Source organism: Monodon monoceros, unplaced genomic scaffold (genome assembly GCF_005190385.1).
Source record: "Monodon monoceros isolate NGI ecotype Baffin Bay Population unplaced genomic scaffold, NGI_Narwhal_1 Super_Scaffold_21, whole genome shotgun sequence".
Lineage (NCBI taxonomy): Eukaryota > Metazoa > Chordata > Mammalia > Artiodactyla > Monodontidae > Monodon > Monodon monoceros.
The window spans coordinates 172,515,038-172,538,420 of record NW_021703778.1 but is presented as its reverse complement, the minus strand read 5'-3'; the positions used below and the strand labels follow the sequence as shown (position 1 = coordinate 172,538,420).

The window sequence follows — 23,383 nt, the reverse complement described above, 5'->3', positions numbered from 1 at the left end:
TGTTTTGTTTTCCGTATGATCCTTCTCAGATATTACTTTTCATATCATGGACAGACAAGGTTTCACAATGGAGAATAAAGACTATGAAGACAGAACCAGACCACAAGAAACCAGTAGGAAATGGCCATTCACATGCAGCTCTGTGAACAGAAGACATGGAATCAAAGGTACCTACCTAGACAGGGTAGGCAACGATCAAAAACACGGACAAATGCTAGGGTCCCTATAAGGAAACTTTTAATGCTAGAACCCTCACGTAACACTTGGGACTATTTAGAATTTGAACAACTAACATTAAACAAAAATCTAAGAAATAGTAGTAAGATGTTGGGAGCAAAAATGGAAAAACTACAAATCAATATTCCTTTAAAATTTTCTTCACTTTTGAGAACACTGACACATACCACTCATCCAAAGCTTCCAACTAATGCACCCACATCATGGAGGATAAGCAGTCTCAAAAGTGAAGGTTATGGGCTTTCCTGGTGGCGCAGTAGTTAAGAATCTGCCTGCCAGTGCAAGGGACACGGGTTTGAGCCCTGGCCCGGGAAGATCCCACACGCTGCGGAGCAACTAAGCCCGTGTGCCACAACTACTGAGGCTGCGCTCTAGAGCCCGCGAGCCACAACTGCTGAGCCCGTGTGCCACAACTACTGAAGCCCGCGCACCTAGAGCCTGTGCTCCGCAACAAGAGAAGCCACAACGAGAAGCCTGCGCACTGCAACAAAGAGTAGCCCCCGCTCACCGCAACCAGAGAAAGCCCAAGCACAGCAAAGAAGACACAACGCAGCCAAAAATAAAAACAAATAAATATTTTTTAAAAGTGAAGGTTATGAAAATATTTTGACATGAAAAATGCTTAAGCTACAAGTATAAAAGGAAATAAGCAGTATGCATGATTATATATAAAGTGTGGTTTCAATTATGCAAATCAATTGGCAAAAAAGGAAGGAAAGACAAAAAATTAAGACATATTTGGGTGATGAAATTATAGGTGATTTTCATGATCCCGTCTCTTCACTTATTTTTGAGGCTTCTGGAGAATAAGACCTGTGCTCCCACCCAATCCAACCACTCATGAGCTACCCATCCTGGGCGAGTCGCTTAGCCTGCAGTGTCCTCGCTCCTAAAATGGAGTAATGTGTGACCCACTTCACAGGACTGTTGAGAAAATTAAATAAGATTACATATTTAAACTGTTTTTAACTAAAAGACTAGTATGTGGTTAACTATTCTTAGGATTATTGGGCATGTCATAGGAGAAGAATGAAACTAGTTTTAAATACTGGTTTTAAAAGAGTGAATATTTGTATAGCAAAGGAAACCACAAACAAAATGAAAAGACAGCTTACGGAATGGGAGAAAATATTTGCAAATGATGCAACTGACAAGGGCTTAATTTCCAAAATATACAAACAGCTCCCACAACTCAACAACAAAAAAACAAACAACCCAATCAAAACACGGGCAGAAGGGTGCTTCCCTGGTGGCGCAGTGGTTGAGAGTCCACCTGCCGATGCGGGAGACACGGGTTTGTGCCCCGGTCCGGGAGGATCCCACATGCCATGGAGCAGCTGGGCCCGTGAGCCGTGGACACTGGGCCTGTGTGTCCGGAGCCTGTGCTCCGCAGCGGGAGAGGCCACAGCAGTGACAGGCCCGTGTACCGCGAAAAAAAAAAAAAAAAAAAGGCAGAAGACCTAAATAGACATTTCTCCAAAGAAGACATACATATGGCTAACAGTCACAAGAAAAGATGCTCAACATAACTAATTATTACAGAAATGCAAATCAAAACTACAAGGAGGTTATCCCCTCACATCAGTCAGAATGGTCATCATTAAAAAGTCTACAAATAACAAATGCTGGAGAAGGTATAGAAAAAGGGACCCTCCTACACTGTTGGTGGGAATGTAAATTGGTGCAGCCACTATAGAAAACAGTAGGGAGTTTCCTCAGAAAACTAAAAATAGAATTACTGTATGATCCAGCAATCCCACTCCTGGGCATATATCCAGACAAAACTGTAATTCAAAAAGATACAATGCACCCCTATGTTCATAGCAGCACTATTCACAATAGCCAAGACATGGAAACAACCTAAAAGTCCATCGACAGATGAATGGATAAAGAAGATGTAGTACATATATACAATGGAATATTACTCAGCCATAAAAAAAGAACGAAATAATGCCATCTGCAGCAACATGGATGCAACTAGGGCTTACCATACTAAGTGAGGTAAGTCAGAAAAAGACAAATACCATATGATACCACTCATATGTGGAATCTAAAATATGACTCAAAGGAACCTATCTATGAAACAGCAATAGACTCACAGACATAGAGAACAGACTGGTGGTTGCCAAAGGGAAGGGGGGTGGGGGAGGAGTGGGGTGGGAGTTTGGGGTTAGCAGACGCAAGCTATTATATACAGAATGAATAAACAACAAGGGCCTCCTGTACAGCACAGGGAACTATAATAGGTATCCTATGATAAACCATAATGCAAAAGAATATAAAAAGAAAAAGAATGTACATATATAACTGAATCACTTTGTTGTACAGCAGTAATTAACAACATTGTAAATCAACTATACTTCAATTAACAATGGTGAGACTAGCCAGGGAAGTTTTGAAAAGGAAGAGTACTTACAGACTTTGTCACATCACATATCTAACTTCACCCCCACCCCGCCTCACTGCAAAACCACAGCAGCCAAGAAGATGTGCAACCGGTACAAGAATCAATACCTGCATAAATGGAGAGGAATGGTCCACCATTACCACTACCACTACCACCAGCAACAAAACCCTTGACTTGATAAAGAATTTAGAATATGACCTTACGAATGAGTGGGGGGAATGGAAGGATTATTCAGTTAGTGGTGCTCGTACAATTGTTTAAATACTTGAAAAATAACTGTATATCACAATTATTAAAAAAAAAAAGTGAACAGTATTTAAAGCTTAATAACACTGTTATTTACTGCAGTTTTAGCTTTATGTACTAACCTAACCCTATTGTTAGAACAGACAAGAATCCACCAGTTAAGAGAACTAGATTTCCTGACAACAAACCAGGTCATGGGTTTCAATGCTGCACTGCAGCCAAGAAGGCCCTGTGACCTGAAAGCCACGCCCCGACAGCAAACCAGGACACATGTGCATCTTGCCTAAAGAAAAAACGCCTTTCTGCCCTACGTTTTAACATTTGTATGGAGGATAAATCTGAGTACAGAAAAACTGCTTTTAACTAGAACCCAATTAACTGGACTTCATGCTACTATTTTTAGTAGAAAGAAGCTAGCAAATCACAAGGAAACAAGTCTTCCCCAAGAGTAAAATTTTTTGAAAGAAGCACTAAGGAGATGGCCTGCAATCAACACAAAACCAGCAAGGCCTCTACAGTTAGACGAGGACATGAAAGTGCCCTGTGAACTGTACAAGTCCAGGGAGGTGGGCTGTTATCCAATCCCGGCACAACTGCAAACAGAATCCATTTTCAAAATGATGAGCCTGAGGCATTACGATCTTCTGATAGTAAGAGATTTACTGCTCCACTTGTTAACAGAGAAAAACTAATACACTTTTCAAAGATTTTTCAAAAGTAGTTTCTAGAAACTCTCTATAGAAGAAAATATTTATTAATCAAAACCTTTTTCCCCACAAATTCTAAGGTTTCCCACACACTAGTAACAACTGTTCACATTCTGAAATCCTTATGTAATAGGCAGTAAAGGGGGGAAGATGCCTTATGTAACACACAAATATTGTTTTACTGAGCAATTAAAATCTTATAAAATATTAATATTAAGCACCTACAATACTTTAAAGGGATACAAAGGAGACAGGCCTTAGCTCCTTAAGGCCGTGAAACAACCCAGCAGGCCTGGGATGGGTTGAGAAGCTGCATTTCTGACAGGTCCCAGGTGGCGCTGAAATTGCTGGTTCCTGCCAGCACTTTGAGAACCACTGTATTACAGAGCAATTCTAGAAAGCATTAATGACTCCAGGAAGGCTTTCTGGAGTCAGTGCATCTAGGTTGTGCCTAAAGCACGTGTGGACTCCGGTGAGGGTAGCGTGGCCCATCACCCTGACCACAGGCTGCATGACTCCATTATCGGTAATGCCAGGGCAGGTACGCAGGGTTCACCACGGTCACTGGATGATGAATGATGAGCCGATGGGCACTCACTCAGACCGGGTCACGTCCTCTCCAATAAGCGCTCCATGGAAAATCATTTCTAAAATTCAAATTAAATTCTACCTTGAAAATACTGTGATGACTTGGGTATTACCAAGTTCAAGCTGGAAATCACTATTTTTTTTTATCCTTTTGCTTCACGGAAATCACTATGTTTAATGCATCCTACAACTGCATCTGCTTAGAAACAACAGTACATTTCTTACCATCTACAGAACCAAACTCCCTTTCATGTGCGCGAGTGAGAATCTCTTTGTACAGTGTTTCCGCCTGCTTGAATTTTCCTTGCTTCAGATAGCAGGATGCCTTAAAATAAAACAAAGTACTTACTATTCTTCATACGTAAGTGAAGCATACGTTCTTATTTATAGGTTAAACTATGAAACAGAGTTCAGATTTCAGGAAGGAAGTAATCTGGCTCTATCTATAGAGTTGTACCTCTGTCAACGTACCAGGTTATTTTTCGTTTTGGCCACATTGGGGTCATCAGGCCCCAGTTTGGTTTGGTAGATCTCGAGGGCTCTTTGATAATAATATTCTACTTCTTCGTACTTGCCCTGGTTCTGGCACAGTAAGGCCAAGTTATTTAACTGCTTGGCAACATCGGGGTGATCCTTTCCCAAAACCTGGGAATAAAAAATAGTGTATTAGAAACACTTATTATTTGTTTCACATGGTACCATCCGATCCATTCTCCACCCTATCATGAGAAGGCGCGTTCTAAACATAAATACGACTGTGCCTTGTTTCCAGGCTTATGATGTTTAAATGGCTCCCCATGCAATAATAAAAATAACTTAACCAGAATTTGTTGAACTCCTTATTCTTGGGGGGGGACTATGCTGATTTCCTTCACGTGCTTTAGTGTCTTTAATTCTTATAATAATCCTACATGGTAGGCAATACTATGCACAGTTTGAAGATGAGGAAACTGGGTTTTATAAAGGCTGTTTAATATGGCCGCCCAGTCCTTGAAGTGCCTGAACTTACACCTGGCCCTTCTGAGTCTAACTACATTACACTTATCCCTGCACAGAACAGCCTTCAAAGGAAACTTCCAATTCTTCAATTCACATCCTACGTATCCCTTCACATTCAGACCCAGATTCTCTGAGCATCCCAAACCACTTCCCTCACATTTCAAACTTCACCTCAGGGCTCTTCGAACTTGAACTTACTGTCCCAGACGCCCAACACTCTTCTCCCAGCACTGCCCTGCTCCCCACCCTCCACTAAATAACTCATCTTTCAAGTCTCTTTTCAGGTCCCCTCAGAGAGGACCTCCTTATATCCAATTTAAGGGAGCCCTCAGCCCATCCCCACCCAGTTTACTCACAAGCACATCACCTGGTTTTTTTCTTTCTTTGCAAGTATCACTACCCAAAACTATCTTAACTATTTAGTCCTTTATCGCCTGACTCTCACCCGTTAAGATGTAAGCCTCAGTGTGCAAATGCCTTGTCTCAATGTCTGGATGTAATGTCCTCTCAGCATCTAGGACGGTGCTGGCACACAGGTGGACGACCAAACACTACACTGCTTCCTAAGGACCTGAGCCAGCCATCCAGTCTCTCACCTTGTGCCTTTACCTACACAGTCCCCAGTGACGCAGGCTGCCTCTCCATCCCCTCTGCATTCCCTTCCTCTCCCTGCCTGGGAAGCTCTGACCTCAGTTCTTGAGACTCAGCTCCAACACTGGCCGTTTATGGGAGGCCATGCCCAGCACAGTCCCAGCCCTGTACCTGGAGAAGCCCTTGCTCTATGTGCTCCCTGAGCTCTAGGCTAGCAGCCAAAGCACCTGCATTCCCAAGGTCTGCTTGCTGCACTGTGTCCCCAGGGAAAGGACTGTGTCTAATTTGAAATCACCAACTCTAACCAAGCAGGGAGCCCCCAAGTCCTCAATAAATGTCTGCTACATGACTGAACGAAAGAGCAAATATATATGAATGAATCTGATAGATCATCACCTATAGTTCATAATCCTCAATTTGATACATTTGTGATTCTCCCTGATTTTAACCCCAGCCCACTCAAAATCTCAGTGGATAAATAAAAAATAAAATAAAAACTATTTTAGGGCTTCCCTGGTGGCGCAGTGGTTGGGAGTTCGCCTGCCGATGCAGGGGACACGGGTTTGTGCTCTGGTCCGGGAGGATCCCGCATGCCGCGGAGCAGCTGGGCCTGTGCGTCCGGAGCCTGTGCTCCGCAGCAAAAGAGGCCACAGCAGTGAGAGGCCCGCGTACCGCAAAAAAATAAATAAATAAAATAAAATAAAATAAATAAAGACTGATGGCAACATGGACAAAACTTCACCTGCATAATGTGGTAAGTAGCCCCTTTTCATCTTCCCTTTCCCAGGTCCTTGCCATATGACTCAAAATTAAATGACTGATTGCTCAGTATCAACGGTAAATAATGACACAAAAGTCAAATTAAAATATCATGGCATTGGACTTCCCTGGTGGCACAGCGGTTGGGAATCCGCCTGCCAATGCAGGGGACACGGGTTCGATCCCTGGTCCGGGAAGATCTCACATGCCACAGAGCAACTAAGTCTATGCGCCATAACTACTGAGCCTGCGCTCTACAGCCCGCTAGCCACAGCTATTGAGCCCACATGCTGCAACTACTGAAGCCCGCACGCCAACAGCCTGTGCTCCGCAACAAGAGAAGCCACCGCAACGAGAAGCCTGCACACCGCAATGAAGAGTAGCCCCTGCTCGCCGCAACTAGAGAAAGCCCACACGCAGCAACAAGACCTAACGCAGCCAAAAACAAACAAATAAATAAACAAACAAACCTATATGTCATAAAATAACCTTTAAAAAAAAAAGTCATGGCATGGACCTGCCAAGTCTCTAACATCTGAATACACGGTCATCCAGAGCACTGCTGAAATTAACAAGTTACATTTAAAAAATACCTAATTACTATAAACTGTATTAGCTGACATTACACATCCATGACTGACTTAATCTACAGCTCTGAGTTACTCTTTAGTTCTCAAAAACAATCATTTTCTTCAGTTTCATAAGCATATTTGTTGACCTCATTTTTAAAATTTTAATGTTTTTCTTCTTGACAGGCACGTGCCCCACCATCAATGAAATGCCCCCGTGCCTTCCACCTACAGGCCTGAGAAATTCCTTCTTCAGTTGAATCATTTCTAGGCCTCAGGCTGGGAGGGCATGCAGACTCAAGGCTCCACCCTCTGCATACCCACTCCTCCTAAACTCCCATGTGTATGGGCCCATCTGGCTGCGTTTGGGGCTGCCCACCTGACTGAAGGGCTTATTTTCAGTAAATGGTCAGTAATGATATATCACAGTGGTCCTATCTCAAAGCTTAAAAGTGAGTTATTTAAAAAAAAAAAAAAAAGTGAGGTATTTAAAAGCATAAAACATAGCATCTCAAGGAGAACCGTCCTTAGTCGCACCTTTTCTCTGATCTCCAGAGCTCTTTTACACAGCGGCTCAGCTTCTTTGTACTTTCCTCTTTTGCCGTAAAGCACTGCGAGGTTATTCAGAGTTGCTGCCACCTACCAACACAGGGAACCGTGAAGAACAGTAAACGACAGCAGTGGAGGGGATGTGAGACATCACACACTCATCACGCCAGTATGTGCAGGGAAGAGCTCTCAGCTGGATGAAGGAACATGACTCCACTTAAAGGCGAAAGAGCAATCTCACTGTCTACAGACAGACTGCATAAAGTAACACTGCAGAATATTAAAATTAACAAATCAACATCAACAGGATCTTGATTTTTTTAATTTCACTGAAAGCCACAAAGCCAACCAAAACAGATCTATATGCAAATCTGACCAGATTTTAATAAAAGGACAATACAAAATCTTTATGAAAAAATTTACAGAAGTACATGCAATTTGATTTAGGATCAAAAACCACAGTACGTGATCCATTTGAGTTGGGGTGATAAACAACTTAAGTGCACACTGACACCTGCTAAATGGGAGTCACCAGCACTGAAGCTCATCACTTGTACTAAGTGAGGGAAGTCCTACCTGTGCCGTCCAGTGAAAAGGCAGCTCTTAAATCTTCCCTGTTGAGTTTAATATTAAAATGAGATGGGTATAAAAATACATTAGGGAAAATAATATATAAAAAGAATGAAAGGACCAGTATACAAACCGCAGGATGATCTTTGCCCAAAGTTTTTTCACGGATGGCCAAGGCATCATTCAGTAGATTAGCTGCATCTTTGTATTTATTCTGGTCTCTAAATTGAAAAACATACAGTTAAGTGTTATAGACACAGCTTACTACATCTCTTTAAAATGTAATTTTGGAACTAAAGAAATAGAAGTTAAGCTTCAGTTATTAAAAAATAGACGTTAGCTATTAAAACTATTAAAAACACTGCTAATGTAGGAGAAAAAGACTCCATCAATAAACGTACTGGCAAGGTGAGCTGGGAGTCGGGCCTGATTAGCTTTTGAACCTGGCCCTCCCATCTAGATCACTGGGACAATACTACCCCCATAACCCCGCACACAGTAAGCGAGGCCGTCCAGAACGGTGAGGCAGACGGAACGGATCCCAGTGTCTGCACCCAGTTCTGCCAGCTACCGGCTGCGTGGCTCTGGCATGTCACATGGGCTCCACAGTCGCAGTCGGCCCACCTAAAAAGGAAGGACGTGACTCACAGAGCTGCTCTAAGAAGCTAATGATTCGCCACGTGCCATGGAAAAGCCTGTGAAACAGAAGCCCAGGACGCACCCCGCAGTGTCTGCTGGAGCAGGGCGGGGCAAAGGGTCCTGCTGACAGTGGGGAGACAGAAGCACCTCCAGCCCAGCCCCCCTGGTTTAAGTGCTACCTGATGATGGGGCTGCAAACCAGTTACTTACTTTGTGAGACTTAGTACACATACTTCCCAACTGAGTAAGAACGGCTGCCCAGCAAGGCTTTGCCCTGCAGAAGCCAGACTGTCCTGCAGAACACTGAAAGGGCTAATAAGGCTTCCAGATCCTCTGAAGCACACTAATTCTGGCCAAGTATATAGGTTTTGGACTTCCCTGGTGGCGCAGTGGTTAAGAATCCGCCTGCCAATGCAGGGCACACAGGTTCGAGCCCTGGTCCGGGAAGATCCCACGTGCCAAGGAGCAACTAAGCCCCTGGGCCACAACTACTGAGCCTGCGTGCCATAGCTACTGAAGCCCACGTGCCTAGAGCCCGTGCTCCACAACAAGAGAAGCCACTGCAATGAGAAGCCCACGTACCACAACGAAGAGTAGCCCCTGCTCGCCAAAACTAGAGAAAGCCCGCGTGCAGCAATGAAGACCCAACACAGCCAAAAAATAAATGAATAAACATATATTAAAAAAAGGTAACAGAACATTCACAGGAGGACACAAATGACTAAAAACACACAATCACAGAATACAAATTAATACACAATGCTGCACTTCTCCATTAATAAAGAGTAAGAGACAAGCAGCCCAGCCCCAGGCTGGTGATGGAGGAGGAGGAGTGTGAACTGGCACCACCTTCCTGAAAGCAGCTGGGCAACATGTACCAAGAAGCGTATCATGTTGTGTTTTTTTTTTTTTAATTTATTTATTTAATTTATTTATTTTTGGCTGTGTTGGGTCTTCATTGCTGCACGCAGGCTTTCTCTAGTTGCGGCGAGCGGGGGCTACTCTTCGTTGCGGTGCATGGGCTCTAGGTGCGTGGGCTTCAGTAGTTGGGGCACATGGGCTCAAGAGTTGCAGCTCACGGACTCTAGAGCGCAGGTTCAGTAGTTGTGGCACCCAGGCTTAGTTGCTCTGCTGCATGTGGGATCTTCTCAGACCAGGGATCGAACCCGTGTCCCCTGCATTGGCAGGCGGATTGTCAACCACTGCGCCACCAGGGAAGCCCGCGTATCATGTTTATACTCTAACCCGCTTTAGGAATTGACACTAAAACAAAATACAAAATCCTGAGCAAAACTTGAGCAAAAGATGTTCATCAGTAGATTAATGCCCCCCCACAAAAAGCTTAAAATTAAATGTCCCTTAACAGAAAAATGTTGAAATAGAGTTATGGTACAGCTCTAGGACACAACATTAAATATGAATATATACGTAGCTGCTAACTTTTTTCAAATGTTCTGCTGACATGAGTAAACTCTCACACTATAGTGCGAAGGAAAAACACAAGACTGAGGAGAGGCCACCGAAGTCCCAGTACCCAGCACAATGACATTTGTGTGACCACGCACCCTAAGTACAACAAGTTCCAGTGGCATTCTACGCACATTTTTTATTTAACTCATTTACAATAAAAATATCTACCATCAGCCAGAAACTCTCATGTTCTTCGTAGGCATGTAAATTTTTTAAAGACCTTTCTGGAATGAAATTTAGCATAATCTACCAAGATTTTAAATGCAACCTGTGACTAGGGAATTCTTGCAATAATGCATAACAGTAAAAATCTGCAAACCTAAATGTCCATCAGCAGGAACCTGTCAAAAAATGTCAGGACTACCTGTAAAACAGAGTGCTATGCAGCATGGAAAAGGCTGTGCTGCTCTCGAAGCCCAGCCGCGGCAGTGGCCTGGAGCTGCAGCAGTGGCATGGCAGCGCTCAGTTTCCTTCCGGTGCTCTTTAAGGCCATCACCTCCCTCTCTGGACAGTTTACTCCTCTTCTCTTCATGGAGCCCTCCCCCTCCTTTCCCCCTCCCTGCTCAGGTTCCCAGCTCCATCCCCGCCAGCCCCATGCTGCTGCCTCTTGCCGGGCTGCCCTGCCTCCAGGCTCCAGCCCCCTCAGGTCCTGCGCACTCCCCACAGCCACTCTTCTAAGACCTGGCACCTGCAGAGTGCCCAGCCCTTTCAGCCCCATCTCTTACTACTGCCAAACAGGATACAGGAGTCTGCCCCAAACACACCCTTCAAGGCCGCAGAAAGCGCTCGCACCCCTCCATTAGGCCTTCCCTAATCCCCTCAGCTGGAAGGCATCTTTCTGTTCCATGAACACTTCTGGGTTACTTTCTTTCTTTATTGGCCATACCAAGCGGTTTATGGGATCATAGTTCCCCAACCACGGATTGAACCCGGGTCCTAGCAGTGAAAGCGCAGAGTCCTAACTCCTGGACCGCCAGGGAATTCCCACTTCTGTGTTATTTTATTAACGACAGTCTCCCTGCTTCTATAATTACATATGAACATAGCCAGCCTATTCTCTAAACAAGGTTCTCAGTTCCTTTAGAAACAGGTTTAGATGATGCTGTTTGACTATTTCACAGTGCCAGGTAACACCATGTCTCACATCCCCTGCAACCCTTCAGAGGCTCAGAAAAGCTAAGGGCTCTGGACAACATCCTCTGTCTAGGGGCCACTTAGCAGAGATACAAACTGAACTCTCCTGACTTCAAATTCCACGTTCTGGTTTCTCCTTGAAAACAGGTATTATGTATCCATCTTTAGGGTCTCACAGGAACCAGCCCAAAGTCTTACATACATCTGGGTCAAAACTGTTGGCTAAACTGAAACAACCAAACCAACGAAGAAGAAATGGAGCAGTTCCCTGAAACCCACCACACTGGAGTGGCCACAGCAAACCAGTCCTGCATGTGAGTAACACCCCGACCTGCTCAATTTCAGGTCAGTTCGGCTAAAAGACAGAAGCAGACAAAGGGCTCCCATGTACCACTGCCCAGTCAGTGCCTAGGCAAACTATTTAATTCCATTCAGGAAGTTCACCAAAGGCTTCTGAGTTAGCAAACATGTTCAAGTGACTCAAGGTGGAGACAAGAAGACAACCTGATCCTCAACTTCAAGGAGCCAGGATCCCGGGAGAAGAGATGACAAAATTCAAATCACCCGGAGGCCAAGTACAGGGCAAGCGCTGCGAGAGAGGCAGGGACAGGGTTATGGGGCACAACTTGGGAAGGGGCACGTGGAGCCCTGGATTCAGAAAGGAGAGAGAGCTGACAAGGCCTCAGAAAGGCAGGGGATACGGGCAGGCAGGGTGGGCAGAAGGAGCCTGGTATACCAAGTGTTGTGGGGAAAAAAATCAAAAGAGCTTAGCCTGGCCAGAGCGAAGGGTGCTGTGGGCTAGTCCTGGACGGCTGCCTGGAAGCCCCAGGCAGCGTCTGCTCTTCAGGGTCATACTCTTGCCAGAGAACTTGCTAAATGTTTGAATTTAACCCCTGGCTGTGTGAAGACAAATGGACGATAAGGCTGGAAAAGTAGCTCATAACAGTTTACAGAAATGTATTTTTAGGACAAGCTCATTAAAAACGTTGTCTCTAGGTCAAATTAAGAGAATAAAATGAGGACTACTAGCCTGTACACCAAGGCCAAGATGTTCAGCATGGTGGCCACGTCCGGGTGGTCATGGCCAGAGGTCTTCTCCAGGTCCTCCAGGGCCTGCTTGCAGAGGGGCACGGCGACCTCGTAGCGCCCCTGCGAGGCGTACTGGATGACCAGGTTGTGCAGGGTGCGCAGCCGCGCGGGGATCTCGTAGCCACCCTGCTGGGCGGCCACCGCTGCACTGCTCTGCTGCTGCTGCACTGCACAGAGAAGGGCTCACTTCAGGCAACAGAGAAAATCACCCGATGACGCCAGCTGATGAGCGCTCCCTGCTCTGGCTCTGGTCCAGGTCAGCACGTGGTCCCCACTGTACCAAACCTGTCCAGCGTTCCCCGCGCAGGCGAGGCAACACCAGCAACTTGTCGGGGATGCCGCACGCGCCCCAACAGTGTGGTGAGACTGCTCTTGGCCCCAGGAAAACTCCTTTGCCCTTTCACTCTGTGAGAATCCACAGATCGCGTCGGAACTGCTGGTGCATGCCCGTTTACGAGGGCTGGCTCAACACGTTACTCTATCTCAGCGAGAAAACAACGCACAATTCTCTGGGGAACCACGAGGCAGCCTGAGTGTGCAAGGGCTGCTGTGAGGCAGGCTGCAGGCACGCCACCGCCTGCTAATGACAGCAATTACACCCCAAGAGGACCCGCCACCTCCGTCTGCATGCTGCCATTTAACCACCACTCCCAACTTACTTCCTTGACCAGGGTCATCATCGTCATTCGGGAAGAGGTCATCCAGAGGTTCTTTGGTGGAATCAGTGTCTTTGTCCTCCTATAAAACCAACCCAGGACAATATTAGTCTTACAAATACTATAAATCCTGCACTCGAAATCTTTGATACAAATTTCATTTAAACTAAAAATAGAAAAGATGGTTTGTTTTTCAGATCAAACATAGGACTAGCCACAATGTGGTCTATCCATCAGTTCAGTAAAGAGTAATGAAAGGCCTGCTAGACTGAACTCAAAGTACTTGTCCGGGCAGGAGTGGCAGAACAGATCACGATGGCATCTCTGTGCCTTAGTCGTCACCCGTGTCCTACAGAAGTTCAAAGAGCAGGGAAGCCCTTACTTGAAATAAATTTTATTTGGAAACCAAGTGATTAAAATGGCAAATCTCTGAACACCGCAGAACTGGCAGGCTGGACACTCCCCTCCCCACCCAGCATCTCCACCGCAGGACCCCTAAGAGCAGTGTGACAGCCTATGACTCGTGTCCCCCACAGATGAGCCCTCAGGTAAAAAGAGTGAGTACACGCTGGAGAGAACAGACAGCAGCTTGACCAGGGGAGAACTCAGCGTCGCCCTGGCGCAGACGGACACCATCTGCCTCTGGAAGGGACCTGAGAGGCACATGTCACTTTTATAACATTCCCATCTGGGACACACAATCCAAACACACTCATGAGGAAACACCAGACAAACCCAAACTGAGGAACAATCTATGAAGTAACTGGCCTGTATTCTTCAAGAATACCAATGTCATCAAAGACAGGCTTTCTTCTTTCTGTGAAAGGACCTGTTCCAGATGAAAGATGACTAAAGGGACGGGACCACTATGTCCAACATGTGGTCCTGAACTGGATCCTGGAATGAGTGAAAAACGTCATCGAGGACTCTGCTGAGATAATCAGCAAAAAATGGAATCTGGGCTGCAGAGGACAGAGGAAGCACTGTGCCTGTGTTCAATCTCCTGAATCTGACCCCAGCCCTGGGTCTCACAGGAGAACTCCTCATGCCAAGGAAATGCACCAGCAGCGGTAGGAGGAACGGGGCAGAAAAATTATCATGCGAACCCCCTAAAAGGGGAGGCAGGGTTAGCTCATTGTATCTCTTCTCCAAGCTAGACATGTTTTCCAAATAAAATGTTTTAAATGTCTCTGATTCTATGAGACTAGCTTTCCCCTGCTCAATGTTATCCAGTTTTCCAGGTGAATCCACTTCTCTATTCTTATTCCCACAGCAACCTACAGGAGTTATATCTTTTAAATCAAAACATTCAGTTGCTCCTGACCTAGAGATGCAAGGGAGAAATACAGTATGCCTCATAAAACAGGGTGCTATGGACTAATTGTGCCCAAGATCATGTTGAAGCCCTAACCCCCAGTGTGATGGTATTTGGAGGAAATTAGGTTAGATAAAATCACAAGGGTGAGGCCCTCACGATAGGATTAGTACCCTAATAACAAGAAGAGACATCAGAGAGCTAGCTCTCCCTCCCCCCACACCCACACCCTGCCATGTGCAAACATAGTAAGAAAACAGCTATCTGCAAGCTGGGAAAAGGGGCCTCACCAGAAAGCAGCCATGCTGGCACCCTGATATCTGACTTCCAGCCTCCAGATCTATGAGAAAGTAAATGATCTGCTCTTTAAGCCACCTAGTCTATGGTATCTGGTTATGGTAGCCCAAGCTAAGACACAGGGCAAGTGTAGGTCTGCTGGTACAATACACAAAACCATTCCTACAGTCTTAGGATGAGGGCTCAGACTGGAGACACAAATGTGGAACTCAATGGTACACAGATTATGTAGCGAACATGCCTAGAACTGTGTAGGCATTAAAAAAACGTTAGCTCAAAATACCATGTGAAATCCAGGATTGGATTCTAGAGCAGAAAAGGGACACTAATGGAAGGACTGGTGAAATCCAAATAAAGGCTGTAGTTTCGTTAATAGTGACGCAGCAATAGCAACGTTAATTTCTTACTTTTAACAAACGTACTGCTAGGGACTGAATGTCTGTCCTCCCCACCCCCTAATTCCTATGTTGAAGCCCTAATGGTGAGTGTGATGGTGTCTGGAGGTGGGACCTCTGTGAGGTAGTGTGGATTAGATGTGGTCATGAGGATGGGGCCACCATGACAACATTAGTTACACAAAGAGCAAGAGACCCTAGGTCTCTCTCTCTCTCTTTGCACAAATGCACCAAGGAGGCCACACGAAGACACACCAGGAAGAAGGCCCTCACCAAGAAACCGACCAAGCTGTCACCCTGATCTCAGACTTGCAGCTTCCAGAGTCAGGAGAAATTAACTGTCTATTGTTCAAGCCACGCAGCCTACGGTACTCTGGAAACAGACAGCGCCCCAAGTTAACTCAGACACGTTATGCGGCAATACAAGATGTTAATAACACTAGGGGAACCTGGGTGAAGGGCATGCGGGAATTCTCTTTACAGTATCACATCAAGAGACCTAGGGTCTCTTGCTCTTTGTGTAACTAATGTCGTCATGGTGGCCCCATCCTTATGACCGCATCTAACCCACACTACCTCCCAGAGGCCCCACCTCTGACTTTTCTGTGAATCTAAAATTATTCCAAAATAAAGAAGGTTACTTTAAAAAAAAACTTAACTGAATCAGAAATAAACAGTAAACGAAAAACGGTAATTGAGATTGGGATGAACATCCAGAGAGCCAACAGAAGAAGGAAAAGACCACGATCCTTGGGGAACCCTAACATCCAGGAACCGCAGGAGGCCAAGGAGGCACGAGCGAGGGCGCAGGAGAACCAATGGTGTCCTGGGAGCAGGGCAGAGGGCTGCAAAGAGAAAGTGAGGATCCACCACAAACTACAGAGGTAGTCCCGAGTCTGGATTCAGGCGACTGGATCTGGGCACTGTTAAAGGAAAAGCATTCCAGCAGCGGGATGTGCATGGAAGCCAGACCGCAAAGGGTGAGGATGCTCAGGAGATCTCAAGCTGCAACAGACCTCGTTGAAGGCAATGGCACCTCTCTGCATTTATTTTATATTTACAAAGTATTTTTTGAACTGACCATCGTTCAAAAAAAACACATACAAAGAAACTACTCCAGAGAGAACTTATATGACTTGCCCAGGGACTCAGTCCCAAGACCTTTAATCCTTGGTCTTGTTTAAACACAACCGCTGGAGGGAACAGGAAAACACTGCCGGCTTTACTGAAACAATCTACCGACGATAACGTGGTAACTGTCAATACTGCATTCATACAGAACCACTTACTGATGGAGAAATGTCATCATCGTATTTTTTTAGCTGATTCATGAATTCCAGATGCTTCTTTTCTTCCTCCAGTTGAGCCACAGACTGCTCACTCTTCTGCAATTTCTGCTGCGTGTTGGCCAATTCATCCCGCAGCCACTGATTCTCCTGGCACAGACGACGAACCTGTGCACGCAGCTTCTGCTTCTCCGACTCGACGGCATTCAGGTGATTTGACAGAGCCATCATAACCTAGACAGACAGAAACACTGACAGCACTGCAGTACTCAGCCCAACAAATGCCACCTCCCGTCTCCGCAAGCATCCTGGGGTTGTAGCTCTAGCTGACACCTGCAGACACGTGCTCCAAAGTACATACAAGTATATTTTGCCATTTACTTCTATTTCCACCCTTTCTTTAGTCACAGGCTACATTCAGGGCATGATCAAGAATATCACATGCTCAGAACATCTATGAAAAATGCATTTCTTTTTTCTGTTTAGAAAGTATCTCGAATGGACTAGCAATGGACAGGCAGCTACTGTACTGATGAAGCTGTGTTTTTTTACTTTTTATCTAGATGGTGCCAACAGAATTTCTCAGAGACCCTTTGCCACGGGTGAGAGCACGTGCACACACCTGCACACGTGTTCAGAGTGCAGGTCACTCTGTGAGGGGCTGGTGGTGGAGCTGGGGCGGGGCGCACAGACAAGACTTCTTCGCCACTGCAGGGGAAGGGACGAAGGCTCTGTGGTGTGGCCAGCACCAAGAGTCAGGACGCCCTGACGCACTCATAAGCGGAGGTCCCTACTGGGCTCGCTCTGCCTGGGGTGCACTGATAGGTCTCAGGGACCGGCCTGCCTGGGAGGATAAGGGCTGGAAGAGTTGGGGAGGAAAGCCGGCTTCGGTCTGTTCTCTCTGCAGACCGTGCACCTGCCCCTCCCTCTTTATTATCCTCCTAGGTCTAAAACCTGACACTCTAGAAGGTGGGGCTCTTTCCTCCTCCTTCTTTTAACCCCAATATCTGCCAAACTAAAAAAGGAGGCTCACCTCTATATCGCTTTTCAACACAACTTGCAAAATAAGAGGTTCACAATAACCAAAGTCCTACAGTTAGAGTCTGTAACATGCTTAGGATGAAGACTTCTAAAATCAGAGTACACAATGATAAACATGTGTATTGTGATTTATTACCTGGAAATACTACATTCTGTACTTTGGTACAGAATGATTTCCTCTGTGAAAGCAGGAACTGGTAACCCAGCAGCCCCACTTCTGCCTCATTCATTCGCTATACAAGACGAAAGCTAAGAAAGAAGCAGCCCATTTTTAGTGTATTTAATTTTACCTAAAATATGTTGGCAAAGCTGAAAGTTATGGGGGGGCGGGGGCACACCTAAATGTTTCCAATTTTTTCATCTCTACGTCTAGCAGATTAGAAACAAAGGTTTAGTCAAGTGCATAAGACAATCTTGTCTTGGGGTACTGCAGAGACTATGAGCTGTTGGCCAACATTCACCCTTCTTCCTCAGGCTTAAGAATCTGGAACTCTAAGGGGCAAGACAACATCCCCCAGTGTCCCTCACAACTAGGTGTGCCCACGGAACCAAGTTCTGGCCAATGAGGTGTAAGCAGAGTGCCACGCACACTTCAAGGAGGTAAAGGGGGGAGGCACACCCTTCCTGACCCTTCGCAGTCCTAGGGTGGGGTCACGTGGCTGCAGCTGGGACTCTGTCTTAGCCCACGAGATAGGCTGACCGGGGTGTAGTGCAGCAGGTGGCAGGGTCCTGGGTACCCGACACCCATACAGCTATAGTATCCATCTGGGACAGCCCACCTGAGTATGTGCTTTTACATATGACTATGATATTTAAGCCACTGTTTTTGTTTTTTGATATATGCAGCCAAATCAAATCCTAACTGACACAGAGTTACCTCTGTTTTCGCTCTACTTTTTAAAATGCAGACATGCCCAAATCATCATTTGTATAACATACATAACCCACATATAAGCTGATTTCTATTATTCTATAAGTATCTGCCCTCTAGTTTAGTTAAACCTCGTATGTCAAACAAAGTCTCCCCTTTTCCAGACCGTCAACTTCACGTTCATATCTGAGACCTGTACCTGTGCCTCGCTCAGGCCAAGCTCCAACATTTCCAGTGACTTTCGGATCATGTTTGATTTCTCTTCCACCAGATTACTTTCGTCATCTTTCTTCAAACACTTCAGTGTCTCCAGTAAACTTTGTAAAATGGAATTGTGCTCATTCTTCAGAGCCTCCAGGCCCTGAATTACTTGCTTTGTCTTAGAAATAATTTCATCCTGTGTAAGCTTCTCCAACTTGTCTTCCTTTATGTACACCATTGTGGACATGCTGTCATACATTCTAGGATGGAAAAAGAAAAAAAAGATAGAAATCTCATTAGAGGCTTAATTTATGTTACACCTTTAATGAAATACATGTGTGAAGACTTCTGAATTAACATTTTTATAGGTGAATGATAAACATGTGTATTGTGATTTATTACCTGGAAATACTACATTCTGTACTGTTTCTGTTTGTCCTTTGCAGACCAAATTAATTACTTTTCTGGCTTATGTCTGATTTTTTTTTTTTTTACGGAAGAAATGACAGTAACTGAAATTAATGCCAAAGATGAAAAGCAGCAAAACATCCAAATGGCATTTCTAAAACACACAGCAGGGCTTCCCTGGTGGCACAGTGGTTAGGAATCCGCCTGCTAATTCAGGGGACATGGGTTCGAGCCCTGGTCCGGGAAGATCCCACATGCCGCCAAACAACTTAGCCCATGTGCCACAGCTACTGAAGCCCATGCGCCTAGAGCCCGTGCTCCGCAACGAGAAGCCACCGCAATGAGAAGCCCGCGCACCACAACAAAGAGTAGACCCCGCTCGCCGCAACTAGAGAAAAGCCCACATGCAGCAACAAAGACCCAATGCAGCCAAAAATGAAATAAATAAAATTTTAAAATAAATAAAACACATAGCCTCTGTAAACAAAATCTTCTGTGAATGTTTGCAAGCTTTTTTTTCCTTAATGAAATGCAAAAGGGACAGTAAATTCTCGGTCACATATTTACCAGACAAAGCCTTGAGAAGGAGTCACAGCTGGAGAAGGAGAAACCAGCAAAGGAGCACGGGAACAATCAGAGCAGCAAGAGAACCACACCTGACTGAAGCCTGGTGACACAAGAGTGACACAGCAGGATGACCAGTGCTGTAAAGACTCCAGGAGGGGGCTTCCCTGGTGGCGCAGTGGTTAAGAATCCGCCTGCCAATACAGGCGACACAGGTTTGAGCCCTGGTCTGGGAAGATCCCACATGCCACAGAGCAACTAAGCCTGTGCACCACAACTACTGAGCCCGCGTGCCACAACTACTGAAGCCCACGCACCTAGAGCCCGTGCTCCACAACAAGAGAAGCCACCGCAATGAGAAGCCCCCACACCACAACGAAGAGTAGTCCCCGCTCGCTGCAACTAGAGAAAGCCCGTGCGCAGCAACGAAGACCCAAGGCAGCCATAGATTAATTAATTAATTTTTTAAAACACATTAAAAAAAAAGAAAGACTCCAGGAGGGTGAGGGCTGAGCATGCCTACTGGGTCAGACTAGCCAAGAGGTCACCAGCACAAAATCATATGGTGTCTGGGACTGGTTTTAAAATACTACAGTGAGAAGGTAAAGGAAAGGGGAAAGGAGCACATAAAACAATGTCAGCAAAACGGTGATGATGGCTAATACGAAGCAATAGTTCTTTTTACTATCCTCTCTAGTTTCATGTCTGTTTTTAAACCTCATAATTTTTTTAAGGCCACAAACAGTGATCATTAGGAAAGCCCGTTCAGGAGAGTGATGGGACAGAAGTCACATTAAATCACCTGAGAGTGATTTCCTTCAGAGCACTTACGACTACCCAAGATCTCTGTTTTCACATATTGTCTTATATTCCCTTAAATATGAATTCTATTTAAAAGGCAAGACTTTACCTTATACCCACAGTGAATGCACACTACGTAGGACAGTTCCCGGCCCTCAGAGACCATCTGGTGAATGGATGAACCGACAGATGCTGGGGGAAGGGAAGCAGTGGTTGGTTGGGTTTTTTGTTTTGTTTTGTTTTGGGGCGGGGGGGGGGGGGGGACGCCGCGTGGCCTGTGGGATCTTAGTTCCCTGACCAGGGGTTGAACCTGGGCTACGGCAGTGAAAGCGCCGAATCCTAACCACTAGACCACCAGGGAACTCTGGGGAAGCAGTGTTGAAGCAGTGAATACAGACCACACATTCCAGGATTTGGGAGTGAAGGCTGCAAGTAGCTGATAACAGGGTCACATCTGTCCTTGTACCCCCAGTTTCATACTGGAAAACTGATTTTTTTGCATAACACAAAGACTAAACTTTGGAAATTTAGAAGCTGTCTGTAGGACTATTCAGAAATCCACCTCCATAACATAAAGAGCCCAGAAAACAACGAAAGAACAGAGGCGACTCCTCTATCTGACAGTGTAGTATTATTAGATTTGTTACATACTTATTTAACTCATAGCTCTCCAGCTGCACTGCAAACTCCAGTAGAGCAGGGACCTCATTTGTCTTGTTCAGCACTATATTCCCAGCCTGTCACACAGTAAACGCTAAATATATGTTTGCTGAATGAATGAAGGAAACATTTTAGAACCAGCTTCCAATGAACAAGACTCAATACCACTAGGGTAAGGTATGGATCTGAGCACTGCCTAAGGTTCACTTCCCAGAACTGGTGTCCCTAGAGAAAGAAAAAAAACCCAATATGAAGAACTCCTTCTCCACTTTTGGCAGCGACACATTTATGTATTATTTCCTAACGGTGCAACGTTTATTCTCTTCTTCCCCAACCTAGACCATAAAAGTGTTTTACTACAACATACTCTGAGCGAGGCCCTGGCTTACACAGGGTGACAAGGGCCTCACCCTCAGGGACATGCAGGTAAGGAGAAGATAAGTAAAGGAACACATCCACCCAGAGCTAAAGACACTTTACAGGTGACAGGACTTACGGTGGGAGCATGGGGGGTGAGGGGGCAGCAGCACTTCCACTGGAGAGGGGAGGCCAGCTACTCGAGAGAAACGACCCCCGACCGCCACCCCCAGGAGAGCTGTTCTTAGTAAATGAGCACATCTTCTCTAGACGAAGTGCCGGGCACTGCTGGCAACGGGCGAGGCAGAGATGTACACGCTCCTGCTGCCTGTGAGCAGCTGCACCACGCTGCAGGCACACTCACGGTGATAAGACTAGAGACGCACAGGAGTGAGGCCACAGCACACCTGCATTCTGAAGGCAAGAGCCGGGGTGAGGGGGCCGCGGCAGCAGTCAGGAGAGGGAGGAGGGCATCAGTGACCACGCCATGGAGCCATCCATCAAGACCCACGGCACTTACTTCCCAGCCCTCTGCTGGCCCAAGGTTTGATGCCTCTGCTCAGAAAGCCAAACACCTCGCCAGCAACTTCTCAGTCTTTCCCAGCAATGTTAAACCCAAAGGGACGCAGAGGAGAGTCTGTAGACCTAGTAATAAATGGCAGCGACTTCACTGCTCAAATCACCTCTGGAAAACCAAGGCTCTTGGGGCATGAATGGGCAGTAAGTCATAGCTCTGCAGGTTAAATTCTGTCCAGCTATAAAGATGGTCAGTGTCACACCTCTACAGGTTACAGCAGTGGCTGAAACAGGAAGAGAGGGCACTTTTGTTGACGTAAAAGAGAAAGGGGGACAGTGTTTATACAAAAGTAGGAAAACCACAAAAGGCAGGACTTAGGTAGGTAAAAAAGAAAACAAAATGAGAAAGACTTACCACTTTAATTGAGGGAATGCCTCAATTAAGTAAATACATTTAGAGAAACCCAATTTTAATTCCTTAAGGAATATGTAACAAAACTGGCCCCAGGGTACTGCGTGCTCACACACTCTTGCAATGGCTCTAACCATATACACAAGAGTAATGAATACAAATGTTATCTGGATGCATGCGTATACACACACACACACCAAAAAAGAGTCGCTTAAGGCAGTTTTCTTTTAAACTTACTCTTAAAAGAAAATGAGAATCCAAATGCTTTTGGGGGGCACTTAGAAATGAGATGAGGTGCTGTGGACAGGACGGAGCCTGGCTCCACCACCAGCCATCACCGCAGCATGGGCGAAGTCCCCAAACCTCCTGGGGTCTCAGTGGTTAGCAGACCTCCCTCACCAGGCTTTTATCAACATGGGCGAGTGTAGATGGGGCACTAAGCACAGGGCTGACAGACACATAGGAACCGCTCAGTAATCAATGCAATCTCCCACCCGAGATATAAGGAATCAGGAACTTCCCTAATAAATGACTGCTCAAGGTCTGCAGATACACTTCCTATAACTCACTACTCTGCAAGATAGTCAGTTCCTTGTTAGACTGTTCCAGTATTTAGTTAGAAAGTTATTCCTTTTGCTGAGTTGATATCTTCCTCCTTGTAACTTCTACCCACTGAGCCAACTTCTTCCCTCTAAAATAAACACAAAATACATTTACTATCGCATCCACAAGATAACGTTTCAAATATTGTGTGACAGGCATAGGGCTCTGCAAATCTTCCATCTCCCTGGCTCACACCTCACACTACTCCTCTGGCACGCCTCAATCGTGACAGTTTCTTCATCTCCCATCCAAGTCACCATCCCATGGATTCAACTGTGCACGCTGCTTCTTCAGAGGGAAGCACACAATGGCACATATATTTATACTGCTCCATAGCTCTCTTATTTCTAAGCTAAGCCATTATAACCAAAGGTGGGTTATATAAAAAACAGCGCTAAGACAACTGGCTATTTGCGGCGGGGGGGGGGGGGGGGGGGGGGGGGGGG

General features: G+C 45.7%; 1 protein-coding gene across 14 annotated transcripts in view; it reads right to left on the bottom strand.

The window, feature by feature from the left end:
* Positions 1-23,383, bottom strand: part of KLC1 (kinesin light chain 1) — a 58,560-nt gene that overhangs the window by 23,965 nt on the left and 11,212 nt on the right. For 13 of the 14 annotated variants that reach the window (XR_003795966.1, XR_003795967.1, XM_029238492.1 and 10 more), the window contains exons 2-9: positions 18,615-18,876; positions 16,507-16,737; positions 13,214-13,292; positions 12,496-12,721; positions 8,356-8,443; positions 7,641-7,742; positions 4,657-4,830; positions 4,411-4,510 (exon numbers count right to left, since the gene is read on the bottom strand). Coding sequence is in view for 11 of the 14 variants with exons in the window: in XM_029238492.1 (XP_029094325.1) it covers positions 4,411-4,510; positions 4,657-4,830; positions 7,641-7,742; positions 8,356-8,443; positions 12,496-12,721; positions 13,214-13,292; positions 16,507-16,737; positions 18,615-18,875 (1,261 nt within the window). In the remaining 3 variants the exon portion in view is untranslated. Of the gene's footprint in view, positions 1-4,410; positions 4,511-4,656; positions 4,831-7,640; positions 7,743-8,228; positions 8,267-8,355; positions 8,444-12,495; positions 12,722-13,213; positions 13,293-16,506; positions 16,738-18,614; positions 18,877-23,383 lie in introns of those variants that run through there. The other variant, XR_003795969.1, reaches the window with a different exon arrangement.